The sequence below is a fragment of the Hermetia illucens genome, chromosome 5 (genome assembly GCF_905115235.1).
Source record: "Hermetia illucens chromosome 5, iHerIll2.2.curated.20191125, whole genome shotgun sequence".
In the NCBI taxonomy this organism is placed as follows: domain Eukaryota; kingdom Metazoa; phylum Arthropoda; class Insecta; order Diptera; family Stratiomyidae; genus Hermetia; species Hermetia illucens.
In genome coordinates this window covers 67,388,355-67,412,255 of record NC_051853.1, presented here as the reverse complement: position 1 = coordinate 67,412,255, position 23,901 = coordinate 67,388,355, and the positions used below count along the sequence as shown (strand labels likewise).

At 41.4% G+C, this 23,901-nt stretch overlaps 1 protein-coding gene across 3 annotated transcripts in view; it reads left to right on the top strand.

Moving 5' to 3' along the window:
- LOC119657413 (irregular chiasm C-roughest protein-like) overlaps window positions 1-23,901 on the top strand; it is a 526,753-nt gene that overhangs the window by 459,073 nt on the left and 43,779 nt on the right. For all 3 annotated transcript variants that reach the window (XM_038064308.1, XM_038064310.1, XM_038064307.1), the window contains 4 exons: window positions 3,028-3,671; window positions 4,016-4,096; window positions 12,164-12,315; window positions 18,811-19,011. In XM_038064308.1, the coding sequence (XP_037920236.1) occupies window positions 3,374-3,671; window positions 4,016-4,096; window positions 12,164-12,315; window positions 18,811-19,011 (732 nt within the window). In that variant the 5' untranslated portion in view covers window positions 3,028-3,373. The remainder of the gene's footprint in view (window positions 1-3,027; window positions 3,672-4,015; window positions 4,097-12,163; window positions 12,316-18,810; window positions 19,012-23,901) is intronic.

Here is a 23,901-nt window from a genome sequence, read left to right as displayed (position 1 = left end):
TTCAACATATGCTCCATAAAGTTTTCGCGTGTTAAGTGCTCATTTGATGTTTTTCTAATGCTACCCTTTCAACTGTGAACTTTGGGCATGAAAATAAAGAGTGCTCTGCGGACACTTTGGAGAATATGGCAAATCATCATGCTTAAATCGGTCGAGGTATGCTGGATTCGCGTCAGCTCAGAAACTATGTTAAGTCGAAAATTACTTCATCCAGGCCACTTCGTCAGATTCAGTTTGATAAGAGCGACATGTTTGGATTGCAGTTATGCAATATGCAGCTCCCATTTTTGAAGGTTTTGTGACAAACAAAACCTCATTAAAATCGGTTTACTGTCTGTCTATGTGTCCACTTGTCTGTCTGTCTGTCACACGCAATTTTTCGGAAACAGTTATGGCAATTGACATCAAATCTGGTGAAAGGATGGGAACTGTGAACGCTAAAGCATACAGTGAGTTACATCATCCTATGTGGAATTTAAGCTGGGGGGGGGGGGGGGGTGTTGGGGCGCGTCTCCATACATGCAAAAGGGGGTGTACAATATAGTCATGTGGGGTATCAAATGAAAAGTCGCAGGTAGTACTTTTCGAAGCCGGTCCTAGTTTTGACATTTGTTCGAAAGGTGGGGAGTACAATGGGTCAAAAATGATCATTTTTTACGAACCCATTCTCAGAAACTACCCAACCGAAAAATCTGAAAATAATCAAGGGGCTGCCATTATATGGTGATTGACTGCAAAACGCTCCTTAAGAGCATCCGAATATCCCCAAATTGCTGCAATGTAGGCTAGAACATAGAGAATGATACTTCCAACTTTGGTGAAAACGCGCTAACAAAGTTATAATAGGTCAAATTTGTCGCGTCAGAGCAAATTTAAAACTGAATGTCAGTATCACGCAAAAGGGGATATTCCTACAGAATATATGCATATATTACATACTAGATACTAATGGGATAAATGCCCACTCAAATGTTTCAATAAAAGAAATACACAAAATCATTCATACCTGAAGCGTCCAGCTTCCGGTTTTCCGACTTGCTTTAGTTATTCTTCTATTTACTTTCTTTTCCTGTACATTTGCTCACACTGGGGCTGTTTAGAGTAGAATCGTTCGCCTCCCCTGTCCTCTCTTCTCGGTCCTCGGCCCTCGGAACCGGTCCTCTGTTTTCGCCCCTCGGTTTTAGGTCCTCCTGTTTACGTTCCTCTGCCTTGTGTCCTTTGTCCTCTGTCGTCTATCATGTGACTTTTACCTTATGCCTCGAGTCCTCTTTCTTCTGTCCTCTGTGCTCCATCGTCTCCCCTCTATCCTTTCCTTAGTATCTGCTATCCTCTCCTTACGTCTAATGCTCGTTTATTGCTGCACTAGTCATAGAAGTTGAAGCAATCACAGATAACGATGACTTCAGGAACGTGTGCTGCTTCACAAAAGAACTCACAGGTACTCGCAAATTTTTCGCTCACAAACGTCTCTGTCGGTTCCTTATTCACGATGATGAGCGGCTGAATTGGTTGAAAGAACACTTCATCAACAGTCAAAACCATATAACTGCCGGAGAAGTCCCACCTACCTTGAATGTGATGACTAGTCGCATCGTATTACGATTAACATGAGACGCCCCTTCAAATAGAAATAAAGGTTCAGTAAAATGATCGACCTTGATGGTCGTTCGCAGAACAACTCATCAGCTTTTGTAAGACTGTTACTTCCACAAAAATCTTAAAGAGTGGGAGGGGAGGATGAAAGCTGAGATTTCGCAAAAAGGCAACTGCTTTGAGTGCGATAATTCTAGGGGTATTTGAGTCCTCCTTGTTGCCGCGAGGATAGTTGCTAAAATATAATAATAACGTATTAAAGGATACCTCAAAAGCTTAATTGACAGAGATCAGGCTGGTTTCTGCTCTGGATCTTCTGCACTGACCACAACAACACCCCGGGGATCGCGTGTAGCTCAGATGTTTGGTCCAGCAATTTCAAGTTGAGCCTGTTCCAAGATATATAAGAAGGGTATAAGAAGAGATGCCGTTTGTAATGGAATCCACTATCCTAAGATGGCCGATGAGTGGGTCGTCCGAGGAGTTCATTGCGTACAAGAGTGAAATAGGGCTAGAGGTTTCTCGGGGAGTCCTGAAGTAAGCTAATAGCTATCTGGGAAAACCGTGAAATATGACCTGTATGGATTGCTACAATGGTAGTTGACGCTCTACGCCTTATTCTTAAGGTTACCATTATACAAAATAAAAATAATATCAATTGATCTATTCGGCTAAATCTACTTTGACCATTCAATAAACACTTGCTTCCTCAGCATTTATGACGGTGCATGTGGGATTTCAAAACCTACTTTTTCATATTATTTCATCCGTCTCATTGAAAACCTAATTCACATCTTCGAATATCTTGGAGTTCTGCTTTTTCCGTCTTAAAGGAAAATGAAAGCCCTAAATTATGCCCACCGCAATTCTTTACTCAGTTACCATGGGTAAACAGATAGATGCTCTTCTATTTCCACGAAATTATATTGATGCCAATATTTATTCAATATCCTCTAGATAATCCAATAAATCTGTTGCTGCCTCTTAGCCAACTGGTGCTGTAATCATTTGTTTCTATGACTTTAAGATACGTTTTCCGAAGAATTCTTATTACAGTTTAATACACTGTAAGGGTAAATTTCAATTAAATCGTTTCATTCTTATCTTAAATTCCGATAAACATTGCAAGAGAAACTCAATGATTTCTTGGTAAAATTCGTTGAACGAAAACCTCCTCTGGCTCGAGTGAACACAGTAAAAAGGACACAGCGAGTAGTTCCCCCACTTACTGATTCAGCTTCACAGCAAGAACTTTTTCTGTCCGCAAAAATCAATTCGCTCACTTATCCTTGGAATTTGTCTTTGATGATACCCCAAAGATCTCCTTTAACTTATTTATTTTTCCTTACTTCCTCCAGCATCTGCTGGAAATTTTTTTGATTGCATTATAACCTTTCGTTCTTTGTGACGTTGTTTTTTTCTTCCTTTTTTCAGAATCTCCAGATAAGAGCGCAAAGAAGTGAGTGGAAGATTTCAAGTTGCAAGGAAGGATTCAATCGAAGGCAAAAAACCATGTAGAGACTACAGTCAAACACTTCTCTTCCCATCATTGACCGATTGGAGAAGAGAAACTCGCAGAGGGGATAGGACGAAAGGATATTTTGAGAGCTAAAATGAACTTCATTTTTAGTTTCCTCCCTGGCATGAATTGCTCAAGCGATTTCCACTTTATTATATGAATGAAATCAATGAGAGTGCAGGAACCCCAAGAAACGCGAAAGCTGTCAGAACGTCGTCCTGAACGTTTGGAGATCCTACGATAGGGGGAACTACATAAACTATGGCACAGCAACGAAACACTTATAAGATAATATTTTTTCCAATTATTCTGATACTTGTGCGGATAGCAGATTGCGGCAAACCATCGGTAACTAGTAGCGATCGACACACTACCGGGCAACGATTCGCCATGGAGCCACAGGATCAAACAGCCATTGTCGGTTCAAGGGTGACTTTACCCTGCCGCGTGGTGGACAAAGTGGGGTCACTACAATGGACGAAAGATGATTTCGGATTGGGAGAGCATCGAAACTTAAGTGGTTTTGATAGATATTCAATGATTGGAAGCGACGAAGAGGGTAAGTACAATTGATTATCAGTTTTAGTTAACCATGAAAAAGATACTTTAGATAAAGCCGACATTTTAATCTTTTCTTGTTCTATCGAAATGGTTACACAAAAATTTTGTTTAGTAAAGTACAAATAATGAAGCTTCCGACCAATCACTTAGTCAAGTAGTGTTCAGTATTCTCTCAGAGTGTCTGTACGAGAAATATTCTTTTAGACAGGATACAGTCCATCTAGAAATATTGTCTTTACTATTATTTATTAATACCTCGGAAGCACCTGTACATATGTACGTGCAAACATACAAAACAACTCATATGATAGATTATTATCTCTATTATTTGTTTTTCCGCAGGAGATTTTTCGTTGGACATTTATCCTGTTATGCTGGATGATGATGCGAAATACCAGTGCCAGGTGGGACCAGGACCTAAAGGTAAAATACGTTCAATATTTCCAGCTTACATCTATTCAACCGAAAATGATTTCGTGTAAAAAAAGTAATCCCCATTCGTTTTAAGCTGCTTCATCGGCGATATCTTTGTGGAGTTGCAGGATAGGATGAGGAGGTTTCGAAGGGGCCTTATAATTCAGGGGGAAACATTTAAGTGTAAAAAGTTTCCGTATTCAATTGATAAATGATGTTATCTATTTATTAATACAGAATTGGTCATGAGCCATACGGCTTGTGGCAAAAGTTTTGTCAGTAAGGCTAAAAGGAACAAATTTTAACATGAAAACTTTCCTTTTTGGCACTAACTTATGTTGAACTTTCTCGGTATAATCTTGCACTTATTTGGTATAATACAGCTTTATCATGAGATTTCATTCGAAACATGCTGCTTTACGTGTTTGAATCATGGTGTTGTATTTGCTGTAAGCATCAGTAAAGGTGAAATTTGAAAAGTTGTAACTAAATAAATTACTTAACTGTTAACACAAGGAGTTCCAAGCAAATATACTGACTAGAATGACCAGCCAACAACAACATTGAGACTAAAACCCTGTATAGATCTAAAATTTAAAACTCTGTATTGACTAATTTTATATCTTTTCATGGTTAGAAGCACAATCTTCATGATTGTAAAGTTGCAGCCACCTGTGAGGCTTGAAGTTACAATAACCTTCCCATCCCTCCATATCTATATCCTCGGGACGACTTAGTGCTAGAGAGTTGGTTTAGACCTACTTCAGCTTCTTACCTCGCTTTCCGGACGTAGTCTAGTTTTTGAACCGTTCTTCTCCCCCTTTCATAAACTTTGGATAATGGGAGACGCAGACCGGACTGTCGGGAGGTTCATCGAACCAACAGCGATATAACCTACAACTTGCAATGGCATCACGTAAAGTTATTCTCTCTCTTATGCAACGATGGCATGCCTTGATCATTAGAAGATCTATCACTCCTGCGAAAATGAGGGGCTTTGTACGTCCGGCATAGTGTCGCGATCGGGGATTAAAAGTAGGCTTCGAGCTCAGCTCGAATGGGACTTTTAAAAATATCCGCACTACGTATTCGAGGCGATGCGGAAACCAATATCAGAGTCAACAGAGCAGTCCATCAGGCAATTGTGGTGTTTGAGCATATATCAAGGAATATGCGGCGTTGTTGCAGGCAAGGGAAATTGACGGCGCGGAGCTGTGACGGATAGTCCACACGAGGAAGGTTCTTTTTGAAAAAGAGGGTCCGAATGAATTTACCTTGTATAACTTCAAGAGCGCAATAGTCATGGTTTCGCAAGAGGAAACTACATAGCACTATCTAAGGATACTGACAAGGGTATTGAAAAGTCGAAGCAGGAAAGTAGCATGAAACCAGACATTTTGGAAGCTCGATTTATTGTGTCAACGAGATGGGAATTGGAACGAAATTCTCATCAAAGATTACACGAGAGAGTAGAAAACGGATGCAGAGAGGATTTAAGCGACTAGCGCATTCACTGGCATATGCTGACATGAACCATCAGCTTGTTAGTCGAACGCCAACGGACGAAAAGAACGAGGTTTGACTGCAAGAGAGCACAGTCCAGAGGAGTCAAAATAGAGGCAAATAACGTTGGATCACCTGCGTGAAGCAAACTCAGGCAGTTGAGAAGGAGGGGAGGTCATCGACAAAAACAGGAATAGTGGGAATCCAGCAAAGAACTTTGGGGAACACCAGAGGAAGGAGCGAAGGAACTGGATGTGTAACTACGAAAAAACAACTCTGCAGGAACGGTGTGAGAGATAGGAGGAAGGTCAAGAGATGTATCAGGGATAGAGAGTTTGGCTCTCTCTACTCAACTTGAAGAAGAGAATACTGTGGTCAATGAGAAATCGGTATAAATAGCATGTACCTACTATTGTGAATTAAGGTATTTAACAACGAAGTTGATAAAAACCAGAAGCTTTGAAGTACTAGATAGGCCTCATTCCAAAGATGAAAAAAGTAGCATTTTGTAAAACTTCTTTTGAAGTTTTTACACAAAGTGGGAGAAATCTGTTGTATACTGTTAACAGCAAAGAGGCTAGGAAGCCCATCTGGACCAGGTCTGGCATTGGTGTCAAAATTACGCTAATAAGGAACTTAACTAAAGAAGGTGTAACGAGAGTAATGGCCAGAGATTCGGAAAAGACTGCTTCTAAAAAGGCCGCAGAGGGCATTGTAGTCAACAGGGTAAACACCTTCTCTGTTCTCTCTCTTCTCGCAAGATTGTTGTGAAGGATTTAGCAAAATTGAAGGTCCTTCTGCCTTCAGCGCATAATCGTAAAATGAACAATGACGCTATTATTGTTATACGCCCGGCACCGAGACCACCTAGACCACGAATCTAATCCGGTACACCTAAGGTTCTTGGGCCAGCACTATTCCAATTTCATTCTTCGAAATTGCCTCTACAATTATTGCAGATGCGGTTTTTGTACGTAAATTACTCCCATAGTTACTGCAAATACATGTTTTGCATTGTCGAAGCTTCTATGGGCTATCTTAATAGTAGCTATTAGCTCAATTAATGATTGGAACTCTTCCCTAGTATCAGAATATCGTTCTCCTCCTCTAGCATGGTACTTTTTTGTGATTCACTGTCTGCCATAAGCATTAGAAGATCTAGCTCGAAATCGTCCAGTTTCTCCTCCGAAATAAGCTGCAGGTCAACTTCCTTACTCGGTCCGTCTCTCTTGACTTCCGCAATCGCCATGATTCCTTCAGAAATCTCGGTAGATTTTCCATCTGAATCGCCCTCCCGTTTCTTCTTGTACACGCTTTTCGGTATTTACTAAAGCTGTAATTAATTGGCATATGTTGCTTCTAATTACCTGCAAAAACTGATCACACACCTCATTCGTGATGACATTGTCTTTGCTTTGCCACTTCGTTTCTGAGCATTCTTAACAGCCGTTTGTGAAGACCCATATTTTGGGCGATTACAAGGTTTAATAATAATAATCGTTGGCGCAAAAATCCAAGATTATTATCCTGATTAGACTCAGGTACTCATTGACAGCAGAGTATCTAACATCGACGATTATAACATTCACAATAACAAATCACTTTGTCACCAGTAAGATTTGAATCTGCAGTCCAGCGCTCTAACCATTTGAGCTATCTGAATATTACGAGGTTTACAAGCTCTTTTTGTCTCCGTCGTTGCCCTTATTGGACTGCTACTATATATGTCTCTGGCATGTCACCCACAGCAGTTCTACTTCTTTGCAATCTAGAAAATTATGAGCCTGAGTTTTGATCTTTTTCGCACAATTTACCAGTATCAGACCAGAACTCCCTCTTTAAGTATATGCTTGACGATAAGGTTTTCAAGCAGGAAATCACTCTTAACGAATGAATATTAGCTTCAAAAATTATCTGGGTAGAATACACAGTCTTAAGTAGAATACTCAGTCAGATACTCCATGATCAAGTTAAAATAGAGGAAATCTCCTCGGTTTCGAATATGCCTTACCTGGGACCATTCCTCTCTTGTGGGCTGATATTTGCTCCTCCCATCTTTTCCAGTTCAATCGCAGATGTCGTAGGTCTTTCCTATCTTTTTCATTCACATTTGCTGTTACTTGGCTATCAGTATTACGAAGACGAACCCCCAAGCAGTTTCGGATCGGTTTGAATTCCCGCTATGTTGTTGCTGTTTTCATTGTCGTTATTTTTGTTATTAATTTCGGTTCTCATATGGATTCAACGAGTATAGGGACTAATAGGTTTACCACGCTATGGCACACAATTGGACTGTAGGGTCAGGTTCGGCCAATAAGGCGAATAGGTAACAATGAGGTTCAATTGAAATACAGCCAGTTCCGCCTGACACAACACCCAAATTTTTCGACTCGTTAGTCTGGATCCTACACTACCATGTGAGTTGGGGGTTAAGAACACCCTTCCCTGCTTGTCGCATTATTCAGTCAGTAAAAGCGGTAGAAATTTGTTGGCTAGAAGCCTGAAACGTTATTCCTACCGAAATGTAAACAACCCCACAGTAGGGGCCTAACCTCGGTACGAGAACGGTCTATGTTTGATTTCTGGAAGATGCGCATACTACTCGATAACGGTAGCAAGGGTCCTCAGAATGTTCGCTTTCTTCAACTCGAAAGGGAATTCTAACCATATAAGCTGGACATTCTGGACCTAAGAGAAGTAAGATTGCGGGACTCCCTTCACTCTTGCCACAGTTCGGGCAATGTGCGTTTGTACTCTGGAAAGCCAAGTGACAGCTACCACAAGAGGCGCTCTCTTTATTTACGAACTGGTTGCTGACAGACTTCTAACCGCAAGATTGCGGTTCAACTGTACAATACTACGCACCAAAGGAGACTTTGCTGAGAAGGATGCTTTCTGAGAGCAATTACAGGCAGTTCTGCAGAGACGTCCGAAAGGTGACATTATGATCGTACTGGATGATGTGAATGCCAAGATGGGATCTGACAACACCTTGCTTGGACATGTGATGGGGAAATATGATCTTGGCGAATATAAGGACAAGGGTGGGAGGTTTGCGCATTTCCCCAGCTTCCACCATTTCGTTATTCGCGGTACATTGTTCAAGCACATAAGGTCAGTCGGGTTTCATCTGACCGACACCGTACGAGCAATCAGATCGATCACTTTGTGATCCGCAGTAGATCATCCACGATAATGAATCACTGAATTGGTACAAAGAACACTTCACTATGGTTCTTAACGGTGGTAGAGCCTGAGGTGAGGTTCCTCCTCTTGTGGATGAAATGCCTAGTCACCGTAACATGCGAATACTGACTATCCCTCCAGGCAGAAGGGAAATCATTTTGGCCATCAGTGCACTCAAACGGAGTATAGCCGCTGGGTGACCGTCTTCCGGTAGAGTTATTTATCGATACACCTGCAGTTAGCGCTGATCTGCTGCTTCCACTCCTATGGAAATTTCCAAGTCCTTTCCAAGAAAGTGGCAGAAGTGGATGATCGTCAAAATTCAAAAAAAGGCACACGTTTTGAGTTTGACAATTGGAGGGGTATCTGCGTGCTCCCTGACGTCGCAAAGATAATCCTCCAGCATTGACCACATCAACACCCTACGGATCATTTTGGAACAGTGCGCGGAGTTCCGATGATACAATCATCGGAGTACGCTGTCGTGACACCATCTCAAACGAGAAACTTGGTGGCGCTAGTGCGCATTGTGATTGGAAGGCGGCCGTGGTTGTGGATAGCTCATACATTAAGGAGGGCTACGTCATGCAGTGTAAATTGCTCTTCCGGGATGGTCGACGAATAGATCGCCCCAAGGGTACTTGGCGTGAGGGAGCTGAAGCGCATTTCAGGTAACCACAAACCCATCAGAAGGTAAATGGCTACCATATATATAGTCTAGATTCTTGACTAACGGCGCGGTAGTTGAGGAGGTAGAGCATCAGCCTCTCAATCTCGGTATCGTTCGTCTTGCTTTTATCTCACTGCTGTGAACTTATCACTTGCACGGCGTTATGGGTGATGATAGTAAAGCTGAAACACTTTCTGGCTGCGTGGTTGGCCTATAGTCTACCAAAAAGTGAATAGGAAGCACTGACTGATCTAGATCCTAAGCGTTTGTTAATAGTACGGCGACTATGTTCAAGGTTTGGATATTGCCACTTACTAACGGTCTAAGTAGGTAGGCTTGACCCTTGAGTGGTCACATGTCGACTCCCGGAGGGTAATATGTTCGCTCTCAGAGAGCTATATTCTGCATCAATTTAACCTCCAATCCACTGTGTAAAGACAACCGTTATATTGCGAGCGGAACTCTGAACAAAGACTGCAGTTACCGTTACAGGTTCTAAGTTCTACCCCATTTTCCGTATTGACAGTTTCTGCTGTATCGTATTTTCGATTCAATTCGAGGGGGTTAGTCTCAGATTCTAAAATTGACGTGCTACGCAGCGTTCAACCTGGAGGACGATCATCCTCTCTCTTCTTGTTTAATGGAACTTTCCAGGGTTATCCTCATTAAGACGAATGTTGGATTTGATAGAAGGTGATACCAAATTTGCAAACTACCCTGTAGTACATAATTCCCTTGGATTACTAGGAGTTAATATAGTTATTGTTTAAATAGAGCCTAAATAAAGAATATTTCAGAGACGTCAAAACTTAACTCAAATGCACAGACTGTTTTTGGTGGGGTTGCAACTAATGAAAATTGATATCCTCTCGCATTCGATAAGTATTTAATGGGTTGTGTATTGATATTATCCTATTAAAACGGACACGTTTCGACGGCACATTTTCTCGATATACCTATACAACCTTACTTAACCAAGTTAGGAACATCCCCCATCATTCACTATTACATTTCTCAAATTGATAGTATTGAGTAAGAAAAGAGTTCTAGCCAAGCATCCCCTGAATGTCTTCCTCTTTTTCCAAGAAAAATAACAGGTGAAAAGGCAAATTTTACCTTAATCTTTACGGAAATTGACAATCCAATTAGCTCATAGAAACATGGGTTCTCGGGTTGCTAGTTCATCCATATTTGGATACATAAGTAGGTCGTAGGTAACTGCCACATTTACCCTCCATCATTTCAAATTACCAATCGACCTTCTAATGTCAAATTAGAATTTTGAAAATCGCAATAACCTTTCATTCTACGCTTACATACTCCCATTCTGGATTCCATTTTATCTTTATGGGGGTTGTAATGAAGGTTTTTCTCAAGTTTTTTCTCCATATATGCATTTTTTCACATGGGACAGGTTTTCCTGATGAATACGTGTATCCGAAGTTTACGTTACATTGCGTTAGTAGCACGTACAATGCGAATCTGCGTAGCTATATATAAAAAGAATCTTTATCATTGTCTACGGGGTGCTGAGATATCCTTCACAAACGAAGAAGCCTTACGGGGAATTTGTACATGCGACTTGCTAAGTCTTACTGGAATGATGCTGAAAATAAAATCAAATGACTTTTAATCACAGCTCATGAAACTCCAGGGAAAGGATGTGAATCCTGCAATTGAATTCATTATTTTAATGGAAAAGTTTAAAACGGGGCAATAGCTCACTCTTCAATATTTATTAAAAGCTATTAAATTTTACACGCTTTCTTGTTCAAGGGAACTGGGTTCACTATTGAACCCTCGTTTGGTAAAATATTCATTTCTTCTGAAGGATTTCTTAAAACTAAATATTTCTTCAAATGGTAACTCCAGAATAAAGGAACTAGACCTAAACCTGAAACCGGAAAGGACCTGTAGGAAATTAAAGCGATGGGAAGCAGATATAGTAATGGCGATGCAGGGAGGCAGAAAAATCGGGAAATACGACGTTGTATAGTTAACCACATATGCATGTATGGATATCGGTTGATATAGTAGATCCTGCAAGACATCCCTATCCGGCAACACCACTGCTTTCCTGCCTTTCTATTCACAATATAATAATACGCTAAGCCGGATCTGATAAAAATATATCTCAGCATAGGTTGAGCCGATGGAGCGAAGCATGCTACCGCACGAAATATAGCAGGAAAATCTCATAATCCCAATTCAAATTTGCATAATTTTCTAATAAAATTCATGTATTTCGTTTCGTTCCCGGCGTTCGGTTTTTCACAACGGATATTGTCAACCTACATTGAATATACGTACTATACGAATGTCTGCCCGTGCACGGATGTGGATATTTACGTATTTTTTGGAATCTTTTCCCGACGTTTCATGGTTACTTCGGTCCAACGCTATACGACACTATCGATGGAATACCGAACAACATTTAATATATGCCGTCTACGTCAATCTTCCAAATTCGTATCCACCGGAATTTTTTGGTCCGATCTGCTTTCACGACTGGATTTTGTTGACACACTTTTCCGTGAATCTGTGGCTTAACATGTTCCTGTCGCCGTCAATGCTCTCCTGTTGTCATCTTTTTCTGTGGATATGGATTTCGCGTTACATCGGTGTGCATCATATGGGAAATTGTCAACAAATTTGCATTTACCGTCTCAATTACATCGCACTTTGTGAATATATCGATTTGGTTTCGGAATCTACAGGACAACCTGGGATACGTTCGAGATTTGCAACTCTCACAATACTTGTGCCGCCCGACCCACCGAAGATTGTCCAAGGCGACTTTCTTGTAACCACAGAAGACCGAGAAATCGAATTGGAATGTATTTCTGTAGGTGGAAAACCAGCTGCTGAGGTGAGTAAATTGTTCTTTACATATCTAACAAGTATCTTTTCTTTTTCATAACCAATTCTAAAATAAACATCTAAATTAAATTTGAAGTTACCACTTTACTAAAACCCAGGCATATACTCGTGAATCAGGCGCACAGCTCTGGCTAAAATCCGACAGGTACAGAAACCCATATGCGTTTCACTCTCGTGTTCAAAATATAGAGAATCTTTAGTAGAACACAGATACAACTAACCTTCGCCTTTTTTAAGTTATTCTGCTTTTTGAGGAAATATCTAGCATTTCAGTTGCTTTCGAGCTACAAGACCTCATTTCTAAAAGTTTGTTCAAAAAATTGGGCTTTTAAGGCAAAAGACTTTAACTAACGCAATGGCCCGCTGAAGTCGAAGCTTAGTGAGGTTCTTCTGGTGACACATCTAGCATCACATAACGCTCGAATGGTTTTTTTGGCGCATTTTCAAATTGTTTCCGAATTAAGTTCGTTGGATGGCTGCCCAATTTCCGTATGTATTTCTTTGGCATCTTACGATTTTTGTCAAACCATGCCGCCCACTCTTACTTAATCTAACGTATTGAATCTGGGTATAGAGTTCAAACCAGTTCTACATTTTTAGATGATAAAGGAACAGTGTAGCTGTAGCAGCTCATTAAGTGTGATGATAAAGAAAATGAAGCATATGAAGCGGATACTCTATATTCCACAAATAAGTGAACAGGAGACATGCTAATGATCCTTCAGGCTGCTAGACTATGGCTACAGATGCGCCTCCCCTCCAATCTCTCGTCATTCATTTAGATTGAACCTTTTAAGATAACATATTCTGTAGCCTAAAAGACCGCTAATATGATCCCAAACATAAGCCCACCTATCCTTTTTATCCGAGAGGTAGACCCTTACTCTACAACCATGTTCTGTTTTTGAGACAGTGCAATATACTTCAGTATATCTTGCCACCCCACTTGCCCTGTGGTTGTGTCTTAAGAATACACTGAAAGTCTTCTCTAGTTGTTGTAACTAAAGGGGATAGAGTTTTGTGAGCTAGAAGGACTGACCTCATACCGAAGACCTTTGGATATCGAAAACGACTACAATTCGTTTCAAGAATGTGCTCACGCTCCTCTACCACAGTAGAGACGGTGCTCAGAATGTTCGCTTTCTCCAACTTGAGCGGGAATTCCAGCGATATTAACCGGGCATTTTGGGACTAAGATGGAAATAAGATGGTGGAATTCTGGAGAGTGCTCCTCTCCCTCTTATAGCAATGTGCTTTTGTAGTTTAGAAAGTCACGTGGTTGCGGACACGAATCGGGTGTGGGATTGCTTCAGAAGGCTGTCACTAGGCGCGTTCTCTTGACCTGGGAGCCGATTTCTGACAGATTTCTAACTGCAAGATTCCAGGTCAGGTTGAGGTGCTTCACAATTATACAATGCTCGGACATGGGATGGGGAAAAACGGACCGCAACGGGATTAGTGGGAGATTCATGGCTTTCTGCAACTTTTGCCGCCTCGTCATTGGTGGCACGTTTGCTTTCAACTGACGGACACCGCACGAGCAATCAAATCGACCACTTCGCGATCAGCGATCAGGAGTTATCTCCTGGACGTTCGTAATAAGAGAGGCTCTGACATCGGTCTCGAAAGGGATCACCATCTGATCGGTTAGGTTCGCTTGCGTGTTGTGTCCGCCACTTTTCGCACGGTTGGGAATTCGCGACACCCTAAGTTCAACATCGACCGCTTATATTCCCCAGCTACAGCTAGATAATGTGGAAGCTCTCTTGCTGATCGACCGGCTCTTTTCTCGGGCGCTACACAAGTTCCCGAAGGAACGACATAAGATCTGGCTGATTGTGGAATCGTGGAAACGGATTGATGACCGCAAGGGGTTGAAGGCTCTACTGACTGCTTTGAGTGATGGCGGTCGTGACGGGCTCGAACTCCAATGCCGAGTGAAATTCCGAGTAAATTTTTCGATGATCCTGTGAAAGACGCCTATCTACGATGACGAGTAGCTAAAGATGTCGAAAGAACATTTCACCATGGTTTCACCGTATCACACTGGGTGAGGTTCTCCCTCTTGTGGACGGAATGGCTTGTCCTAAGATGGGAATACGGACTGTTCCTCCAAGCAAAAGAGAAATCATTTTGGCCATCCATGCACTCAAACGGAGTAAAGGGGCTTGACGGTCTCCCCGCAGAGTTAGACCTTTCCAGAGAGTGGAAAAAGGTGATGTAGTACAATGAGTGTGACAATTGCAGGGGTATTTGCGTGCTCTCTGCCGTCATAAGATAATAGCTAAAATAATTCGGGAACCTATCAAAGAATATCTCGAAAACTGGATCGACAGAAAGCAGGTTGGTTTCCGCTCCGGATCCTCCTGCATTGACCACTTCAATAGCCTACGGATCGTTTTGAAAAAGTGCACGGAATTTCGATTTTCGCTCCATTTGCTCGATTCATCGATTTCGATGACGTGAAAAGAGAGTGTGCCTAGAGTGCTCTGCATTAGAAGGGCATTCCGGAGAAACTAATAGCTATTATCATAGCAACATATGATCGTGCAAAATGTAACGTGCTACACCGAGGTGAAATTTCTCAGGATTTTGAGGTCCAAAGCGGAGTCCGCCAGAATTGTATCCTGCCACCGATATTATTTCTCCTTGTTATCGGTGACGTTCTTATTGCTGCCTTGACGATAACATCGTTCCTTAGATACCTCGAATGCGCGGAATACACATATATGCTCTCTCACGGGATTATAGACCTTGGCCAAGTGGGTCTGAATTTGGAAGTAGAATTGGACTGAAAATAAACACGAAAAGAACCAATATTCTAAGTCTGATGGGTCATCGCACTCTCCTATCTGCATTAGTGGTCAGAGAATCGAATTTATATATCTAGCAAGCGGGGTTTCTGCCGTTGAACTAGATGATGTGCGAAGCATCCATAGCGCTAGATCCTTTTTCGCTTCCCTGTCTAAAATCAGGAAAGGCAGTTATTTCATCACCAACATCAAGTTGAGATTGTTCTGCAATAGTGTTCTTTCTGTGTTGCCATATGGGAGTAAAACATGGAAAGTGAACTCTGCTATTACCCAAAAGCTCCAAACTTCCATCAATACCTGTATGCGTCGTATCATCGGAGAACGCTGGCTAAACACATCTCAAACGCACAGGTGATCGCACAGGCTTAATACTCGTATGCGATGTGATCGGGGCAACGAAATAGTAGTGGATAGGTCTCAAGGAAGTGCCGATAATTGCGTTGCTGGCTACGCCATGCAGTGGAATTCACTCTCTAAAGATGGCCGACAAGTGCGCCCTCTCAAGAGACGCAGAAGAGTAGAAGAGGAGTGCAAGCGTTTCGGGAAGCAGTGGGTGATCTGGAGAGCATTTCAGGTAATCGCAGGCGATGACGCGTAGGTGTAGTTAACTCTACCAAGGGGTAATTGGCAACCATATATTTATATGTATGTCTCCCCAGACATTCTTCTTCTAAAAGAATTTAAAAGAAGAAGACTGACGGTTTCGTCCAGGGCAGAGGAAACTCATTGAATGCTGCCTCACCTCTGCCCTGGGATCAGCGTGACCGAAAATGGTCGCACATGAGTGCGAATTATATTAAAACGGAATCCGTCCCAAATTCAAACCTAGACCAGGCAAAGTGATTTTTTTTTCCCAGCATCCTCAACAACAAAAAAAATCTTCTTCTATTTATTTATTATTTCTATGCTGAAAACCAAGGAATCGAGGGCAAATTCGCAAGACATGCTCTCTGTCTGGTTGAACGTTGGATATATTGCCCACAGGCTTCATTCTCTTTCACCAAGGTTCATCTCTTGACGACCTTACGGTCTTGGCCTCATATGCGCCAATGACGACTTTGTTGAGATATGTCACCACTGTTTCCGGTTCCAGTTCGGTCCTGATATCACCCCCGCCTTTGTAGGTGAGTCATGTTATTGTTAAGTTGCGTTGCATAGCAGTCCTGATCCATTCTCCTTGGATTCCTTATTTTTCTTTCTATTTTACTTCCTTATTCTGTGATTCGACATTGAGGCCTCATCCGACCCCTTCAATTACTTACTAGCCCGTTCATCAGAGTATTCCCAAGAGTTATGTTTGGTACCTCTTGTCTGGCGCTGGTGGCGAATGCTAGCTATGTTGTTTATATCTAACTTCAAACTTCATCTAACTTCAAAAAGGTATTCACCTCTTTGATTAGTGTCGTTGCTTCTCCAAGCTTCGTAATGGGCGGTGACTTTGTAGCCGAAGAAAAGCGCCCTTCTCTCGCAGAAATTCAACAGTCTAGCGACTAGCTTAGGTGGGATCCGGATGTCGTTTCCTAGGAAGGCCACGACTGTTTCTCGAGGTCTTCTCTGGCTTCAAATGAGACTTGGACAGCCACAACCTCTCCGGAAAAAAAGTCTGAAACGCATATATACTTTAAATTATGTTTAAGCTCTTGGTTTTTCGCAGAGGTGTCCCAATTAACCTGTATGCTTCCTCCTTTCCGACCACGAAATCTGCCCCCGGTACACCCAGGGTTCCTGAGGCAACACTATTTGAATGTTGGCTTTGGAACTTGCCCTGACAATTTCTGAAGCTGGGGCTTCTGCATTATTGAGGCCATTGGTTCCGTTAGTGCTTGGAGTCCTTCTCTACTGTCGAGCATCACCGTTCTCCTCCGACATGGTACTTTCTTGCAAGTTGCTATCCACCCTCAGCATTAGAAGATCCAGGTCTAAGTTGCCCAGTTTCTCCTCTTCACTAGGCAGCAGGTTTGCTTACGTGCTTGAACCAGTGCTTTCAGGAACTATGGCCTCCGAGCTCAATTAATGCGTCAGCAATGACTTGCGGTGACAGCTGCGAAAATTCACAAACTTCTTAACATTAGCATTTCAGTCACTAAGACTATTAGTACAAAAGCACAGATGCCGCAAGAGGCAGAGCTCTCCAGAGTCCCACCATTGTTCTCAGAATACCGGCTTGTACCGGTGGAGAAAGCGAGTATTTTCTTGATTGGCGGAGTTCAAAGTCCGTCCTTATAAAGGGCCCGAGAAACGTTTGAAAGGTTGCTTCCCCAATAGCTATAAATATTGGGTCTCCGAGGCTTTGACTGGCAATTCTTTTCATTTTCAACAATGATTTAGGTTCTGGATGAAGCAAAGAAATAATTCAATGGGTCCAGGGAAAGTTAAGCTATGCCTTCTCGTTAACTGATAGTCACCATCTAACCCCTTCTGCAAGGAAGAAACTTCAACTCAGAAATGACCTTTTATTTTTTCCTTCCGTCTTGTTTTAAAATAATTTTGCCATGTTTTTCTATAATCATAAGCTCTGAAGGTAGCATGTCCGCATCCATATTATATTCAACTTACAAATGAGATACATTGCATGTACATAATAAGATAGCTTTCACTGGTATTCAGGAAAGACTACCTAATTACCCCCTAAATCTAGGCAGGGGAATTTCATGAATAAGAAATTCTGTAAAAATATATCTTACTAGCAGATCATCGATCACTCCATGACAGTATAATACTCGACAGGCATACCTACATACATTATATCCACGGACATGTTTTATCAACATTTCATCTCGAACAACCTTCCAATGAAGGTTCAACAACCAAATAGAACGGAAGGAAGAAGATGAGTACCTTTGGAACAATAAAAAATCACATTGTATCTGATTTGACCATCTGATTACACGCATCCCACACTCAGGTGTATGTCTCTTCTATTCTGTCGGTTCTCAAGGCTACCAGCCCACCGGCGTGAAGGCTACATATGTAACTGAAGGATATGATGTAGAAAATTTCTTGAAGAAAATCAATAAATGTAGCACACCTCTATTGCCACTTCAGGACACCATGTGTACCAAGAATATGTAAGCGCGTATATGCACGTGTGAATTTGTAATAATGCCATTGTGTACGTATAAATGGATATATCCTGGAGGTGGGCAAAATGACATGAAAAAAGAACACGAATATTCCACCGTTTATGGATGGTAGGAATCCATATGTGGGAAATTATTGTTACATATGTATATATGTATTATATTAGTAGTACTCCAACGTTTCATACCAAGTACTCGTACTTGGCTCGACTATCTTTTGCGTCACAGACCAAGGACGGATGATCTCGTCCTTCTTTCTTTTTAAGTCAGAACGTGCAGTTTTGAGTTGTTTTTTTTTCCAATATCTTTATTTCACATTTTAGCCCTAACTGCAACGTGGAATTATGCTGAGTTTATTGAATTATATTCAATCCTTACTATTATAACGAGAATACGTAATGATGAGCCGCGATTGCGGAATAAACGTACGAATAAAGTTTTAATTTAACCTTTCAAAGCGAACTACCCAGATGTGTCCTGATAAAAAAAAACACTGCGATCCCAAATGGGACATAAAATTTAAGAACAACTTAATTGCCTCCTAAGATTAATTCCCTCCCGTTTATATTTGTACTTTGTTTCTTTTCGCAGATAACATGGATAGATGGCCTGGGCAACGTCCTCACCAAGGGCATCGAATATGTTAAAGAGCAACTTGCTGATTCCAGAAGATTTACAGCCAAGTCCATACTAAAGTTAACGCCAAAAAAGGAGCACCACAACACAACATTCACCTGCCAAGCACAAAACACAGCAGATAGAACGTATCGTTCTGCGAAACTGCTATTGGAGGTAAGTTAAATAATTCATTTTCATTTGCAAGGATGTGAATGGGTTTTGTTTTGGGTACATGATTGCAACTATTTTTATTCATAAATTAACATTCACACCTTCAAAATCCTCAACACAGAAATGTTGAGATTTACATAACGTTCTTAATCTAAATTTTACTTGCGGACATACAATGTTGATTGGGTTTTGAACTTGCGTTTGCAGCTAAGATAGAAAAGGCTAACAAGGGTGACATTTATGTATTAATACTGCTTAGGTGAACGACAACGAAAGGTGGAAAGACAGAATTCAGCAAAGGCTTTAAATCAGGATGGTAACAAGTGCTGTGACCATCACTGATGGCTAAATTTTTTGGGAAACTATACACACTTTTACTGTTGTTAGATTCCAAATTATGAAGCTACTGCTCCTGCAGAATTTATGTCCATTGAAGTGAGTAGCTCCGGTGCAACCGACGGCCATACATGTGCCATTTGAAGTGTAGTTGACGGACTTCAAGTGATTTTACCGCACTCTTTGCCAGTATCGCTTCTTGTATCGGGAGTGGGAAGTAGTGGGAGTAGTGAAAATGAAAATTCACACTGGAAAATGGATGAAGGATAAGGGATAAGTTTCTATTGTCGCGTACTACTTGGATTATCAGAATCACATGCCCAAAAATTGTTCACATTTTAATTGATTGGGGAATAATTCCCACCATACAATGTTCCATACTCCATACCATATCACAAACTAGCTAAATATTTTGAGATGACAGGTGTGAAAAGACAAAAAAAAGGGATCAACTGGCCGGACCAATCGGATTGTCCGTGGCAATGTTGACTAAATTTTTCAGGAAAGGAAAGAGGAGTGCATGGAAGAAGGGAACTTCAGCCACACAAGAGACGTGACTAACCTTTACCGTCAAAACCATTTCTTCGACTTCTACCAGAAAAAACTGGAGATGTGGACAGAACTGGTTTAATATCGTAATGTGGAAATCGATTCCTGCGGACAGAAGAATGCACTGCAAAAGAAAAATAAACTGCATGGGCGTTGCTGCATCGACAGGTGTGGTAAGATCCAATGCGATTAGATCCAAAAGTGCAACCCTTGTGGGAAGGTGGGGAGAAGCTGGTGATACCAGTGAAAATCACCCTGGACGCAGCAGACTCTTCCGTTACCGGCAGTTTTGTTCATCACCGATAAAACGACACTTTTGTCCAAAAACATAAAGGTTGGCCAAATTAAAGCCTCTTCCTTACTAATGGCAGTTACGTTTGCAAAGTTACAGAGCTGCTCTTATATCCTTTCAGAATTGTGGGTTCGGCGTAATCTGGAAGTATCGGATCAGTAACGAGGCTTTTACCAAACCGCAGTCATCTCACAATAATAGGTTAAGAAAAGAACATTATAGTTGCCTCTGAGTACCTATCCTACGATTCTGTGTGTCCTTCAACGCCGAAAAGCTAAGCGATCTTTTCATGTATTCGGAATTAAGTGGTCTTGAATTTTTAATAGGTTTTGATGCGAACGCCCAGTATATTTTTTGGGGGACTAGCAAATGCGATCATGGAGTAGAGAAACTTTTGATTTCATTATTTCATCTGGTTTAATGACTGCAAACATGGGCAAACAACGATCGAGCAGCAAAAATATTAGAGTTGATTAGAAACTGGCCCGCACTAAACGAAGTCTCATTTTTAGACCATCGAAAGTTAGAGTTCAGTTTAAATTGTAAGAATGAACAAACTCACCTAGGAAAACAGGTCGCGCAAAGTTCAATGAGTTTCCCGAGACAACTAAGTACTAGAATAGATGCTCAATTGGAAAGGAAAGGCTGCTCCTGTTATCCCAAAGAAGTGCGATAAAACGATTCGCTAATGGAACCGAGAACTTGAAAAACCCAGGAAATCAATTAGATGACTTCTGAATCGTGATTGTAAAAGCAATAAAAATGAATAAAATTCCTCAGACGTGGAGGCTTGCTACATTTTCGTAACGAGACTCCTTTAGAATATATTTTGACGAACTGGAAAGCCAAAGGGAAATTTCAAGGGATGCAGGGTCCTTAAAAGGGATGAGTCGGCCAAACTGAAACACCTCTTGCAAAATCACATGGAACTTTCATGAACCCCTAAGTTGAATCAGTACAGATTCGTTTGGAAGTGCACCATCCAGAGAAGGATTAAAAGAAGTGGAAAGGGGGAATTAGTAGTTTCTGCAAGAAAAAAATTGCGAGCATGCTGCTATACTGTCTCTTAAGCACTTTAAAGCACTTGGGCTGGGTGGCGTTTATCCAGCGATGTTAAACGGCGGCTTCTGAAAAATATTTTTTTTGTTACGTCTTACTCTGGGCTACGTGCTCATCTCTTAGCAGATGGTTAAGATAGTCGAACTGGAGAAATGTAACCTTTCAATTTCAAAGAACTTCAAACAGATCAGTTTAACATCATTCTCGCTGAAATGTCTGGAAAGACGAGTTGAGCTTCCTATTCGCGGAAAAGCTCTGAAGGTGCAGCCACTAAGTGAAACGTAACATATATTTACTAGCGTCTTGTGAGTCCACTCATTATTTTTTGGTTCTCAAAATAGAGAACGCAACTCCGAAAAGTGAGTACGCGATAGGGGTGTTTGTGGGCATTGAAGGGGCCTTTGTCTATGTGCCTGTCCCAGAACTTTGTAATACCGCCAGAGAGCATGTTTCCGATTGTATATAAATTAAGTAGATCAATGATACGGTATGTTATGATGTGCATGCCTGTGAATGCAGAGATCGCTATGTGCTGAAGGGGGTATTATTCGCTTCCTGACGGCGGAAATAACGAAAAGCTGCCCAGGCGCTACCACTGTTTCTTCGATATCGACTCACTACTATATAAATTGCAAAATCTGCTAATTTGCGAACCCTCTGAGCACTTAGACGTAAGTGGTCTTGTGTACTCGATTATCCCGGATTCGTTTATGTATTGCAGGATTTCCGTCATTGTGATACTATCCGCTGCAATTGGAGCACATCAGCATAACAAATTTGATGTTTGATATGTCCATAAACGAGACACTCAAATAAAAATATTCCGCAGACCCCAATTCCACGTACCATCTTGGGAAATTCCTATTCTGAGTATATGCCTATCTAGTGAATTATGGCCAGTCCGAATGCCCATAATACTTCTATAAGTCTTCTTTCTTTTCGACGGGATAAATTTTGTTGTATGTTTGTTTGGTTCTGATAGGAAAAGTCTGATGTGTTAAGCAGCATTAAGGCTTTGTCAACTGCCATTACAGGAGCTTGTTCCCTGTTTTTGAAAATAACATGCTACTGACAGCCCAATTACTGGTTCTGGTCCGGGCATGGGGGAAATTGAACCATCCATCCTAAACAATTTTTTAAATTATCAAAAGACTGCACATAGAAGTTGGCAATCGCTACAAATTGTGTTGCGCCTGCCCTTCAACAAAACAGATGGGACTGAAACCAAAAACTGGGCCCCCCACGACCGCCAAGAGTTCATTACCCCACTAATTCATACATAAGCCAGTCTTTGGAGTTTGTGTAACACCCTGGCTGTTGTACTGAGTTCATTTCCTTACTTTTGCAGTATATATCTCTATCTATTCCCTGCTATAAACCTGTAAGTCATCAGAGCCCTTGCGGCTTCCCGACATATGCTTCCTACATGTGTCTTCCAGAGTATTTTTGTTCTAGTGTGATTTTCAAATATTTCAACTCTGTTAATCGTTTCACCTCCATGCCATGTTGTAATTTAATGGTACTCAGGTGATCAAATTTGCGCTTTCTAGTGGTGGTACTATATTGGCCTTGGCTGAATTTATGCGTAGCCCCGCCTATCTGCACCAGTTATTAGTGATTCGTAGCCCGGTTTGAATTTGTACCTCTCCGCACTTCTATTTACCTACTCTCTAACACTCTGTCCATTCATTAGGCTTTGGTATACCAGGTGAAAAGTTCGTAAGCTGATACACAGATGGCACTACTAGTATTAATTATGATTTTTAGTTAACTCTAACCTTCCGAAGTCTAAGACCGATACCATGACCATCAGGTTCTGAATAAAATCCGGCTCAATAGGCTGCGGTGGGCGGATCATCTAATTCGTATGGATGAGGGTGACCCAGCCGTGAAAGTCTACCAGGGCAATATCACTGGTGGACAAAGAAGACGTGGCAGACCCTGTCTCAGATGGAGCGATAGCGTCGGTCAGCACGCCAGACAACTTTTAGGGATATCGAATTGCTGGACCTCGGCGCAAAACGGGGATGTCGGGAGTTTCTTATTAAGGCGAGCTTAGACCGGATACCGGTTGTTACGCTGTTGGTGATGATAACCTCTAAAAGAGCAGTTTGTAGGATAGAGCATTTTGAGTGATGCATCTTTTGTTAGTTTGAAGAAAATGGATGAAAAGGAATTTCGTGACTTAAGAAAGCATTGCTTTTTGGGAAAAAATATAATTGAAGCCATGAATTGCATTGAAAAACATTATTCCGACTTTGTACCAAGAAATTAAACCGTTAGGAAGTGGTTTGCTAAGTTTAAACGAGGTAGAATGAGAACCGAGGACGATACACGCGGTGGACCCCCCAAAGAACTTCTTACCGACGAAAACATCAAAAAAGGCTACAAAATTACTACTGCAAAGTGAAGTTAATCAAGATATCTGGGGCTCTAAAGATACCAAATGAATGTGTTGGACATATTGTGCATGAATGTTTAGGTATGCGAAAGCTCTGTTCAAAATGTGTGACGCACGAACTCACAGTCGGCCAAAAACAACAACGAGTTGACGATTCTGAGCAATGTTTGAAGCTCTTCCTCCATCCTCCAATGGACAAAACATGGCTCCATTATTTCACACCAGGTTGATCCGATCGTCATTTGAGTGAACTATA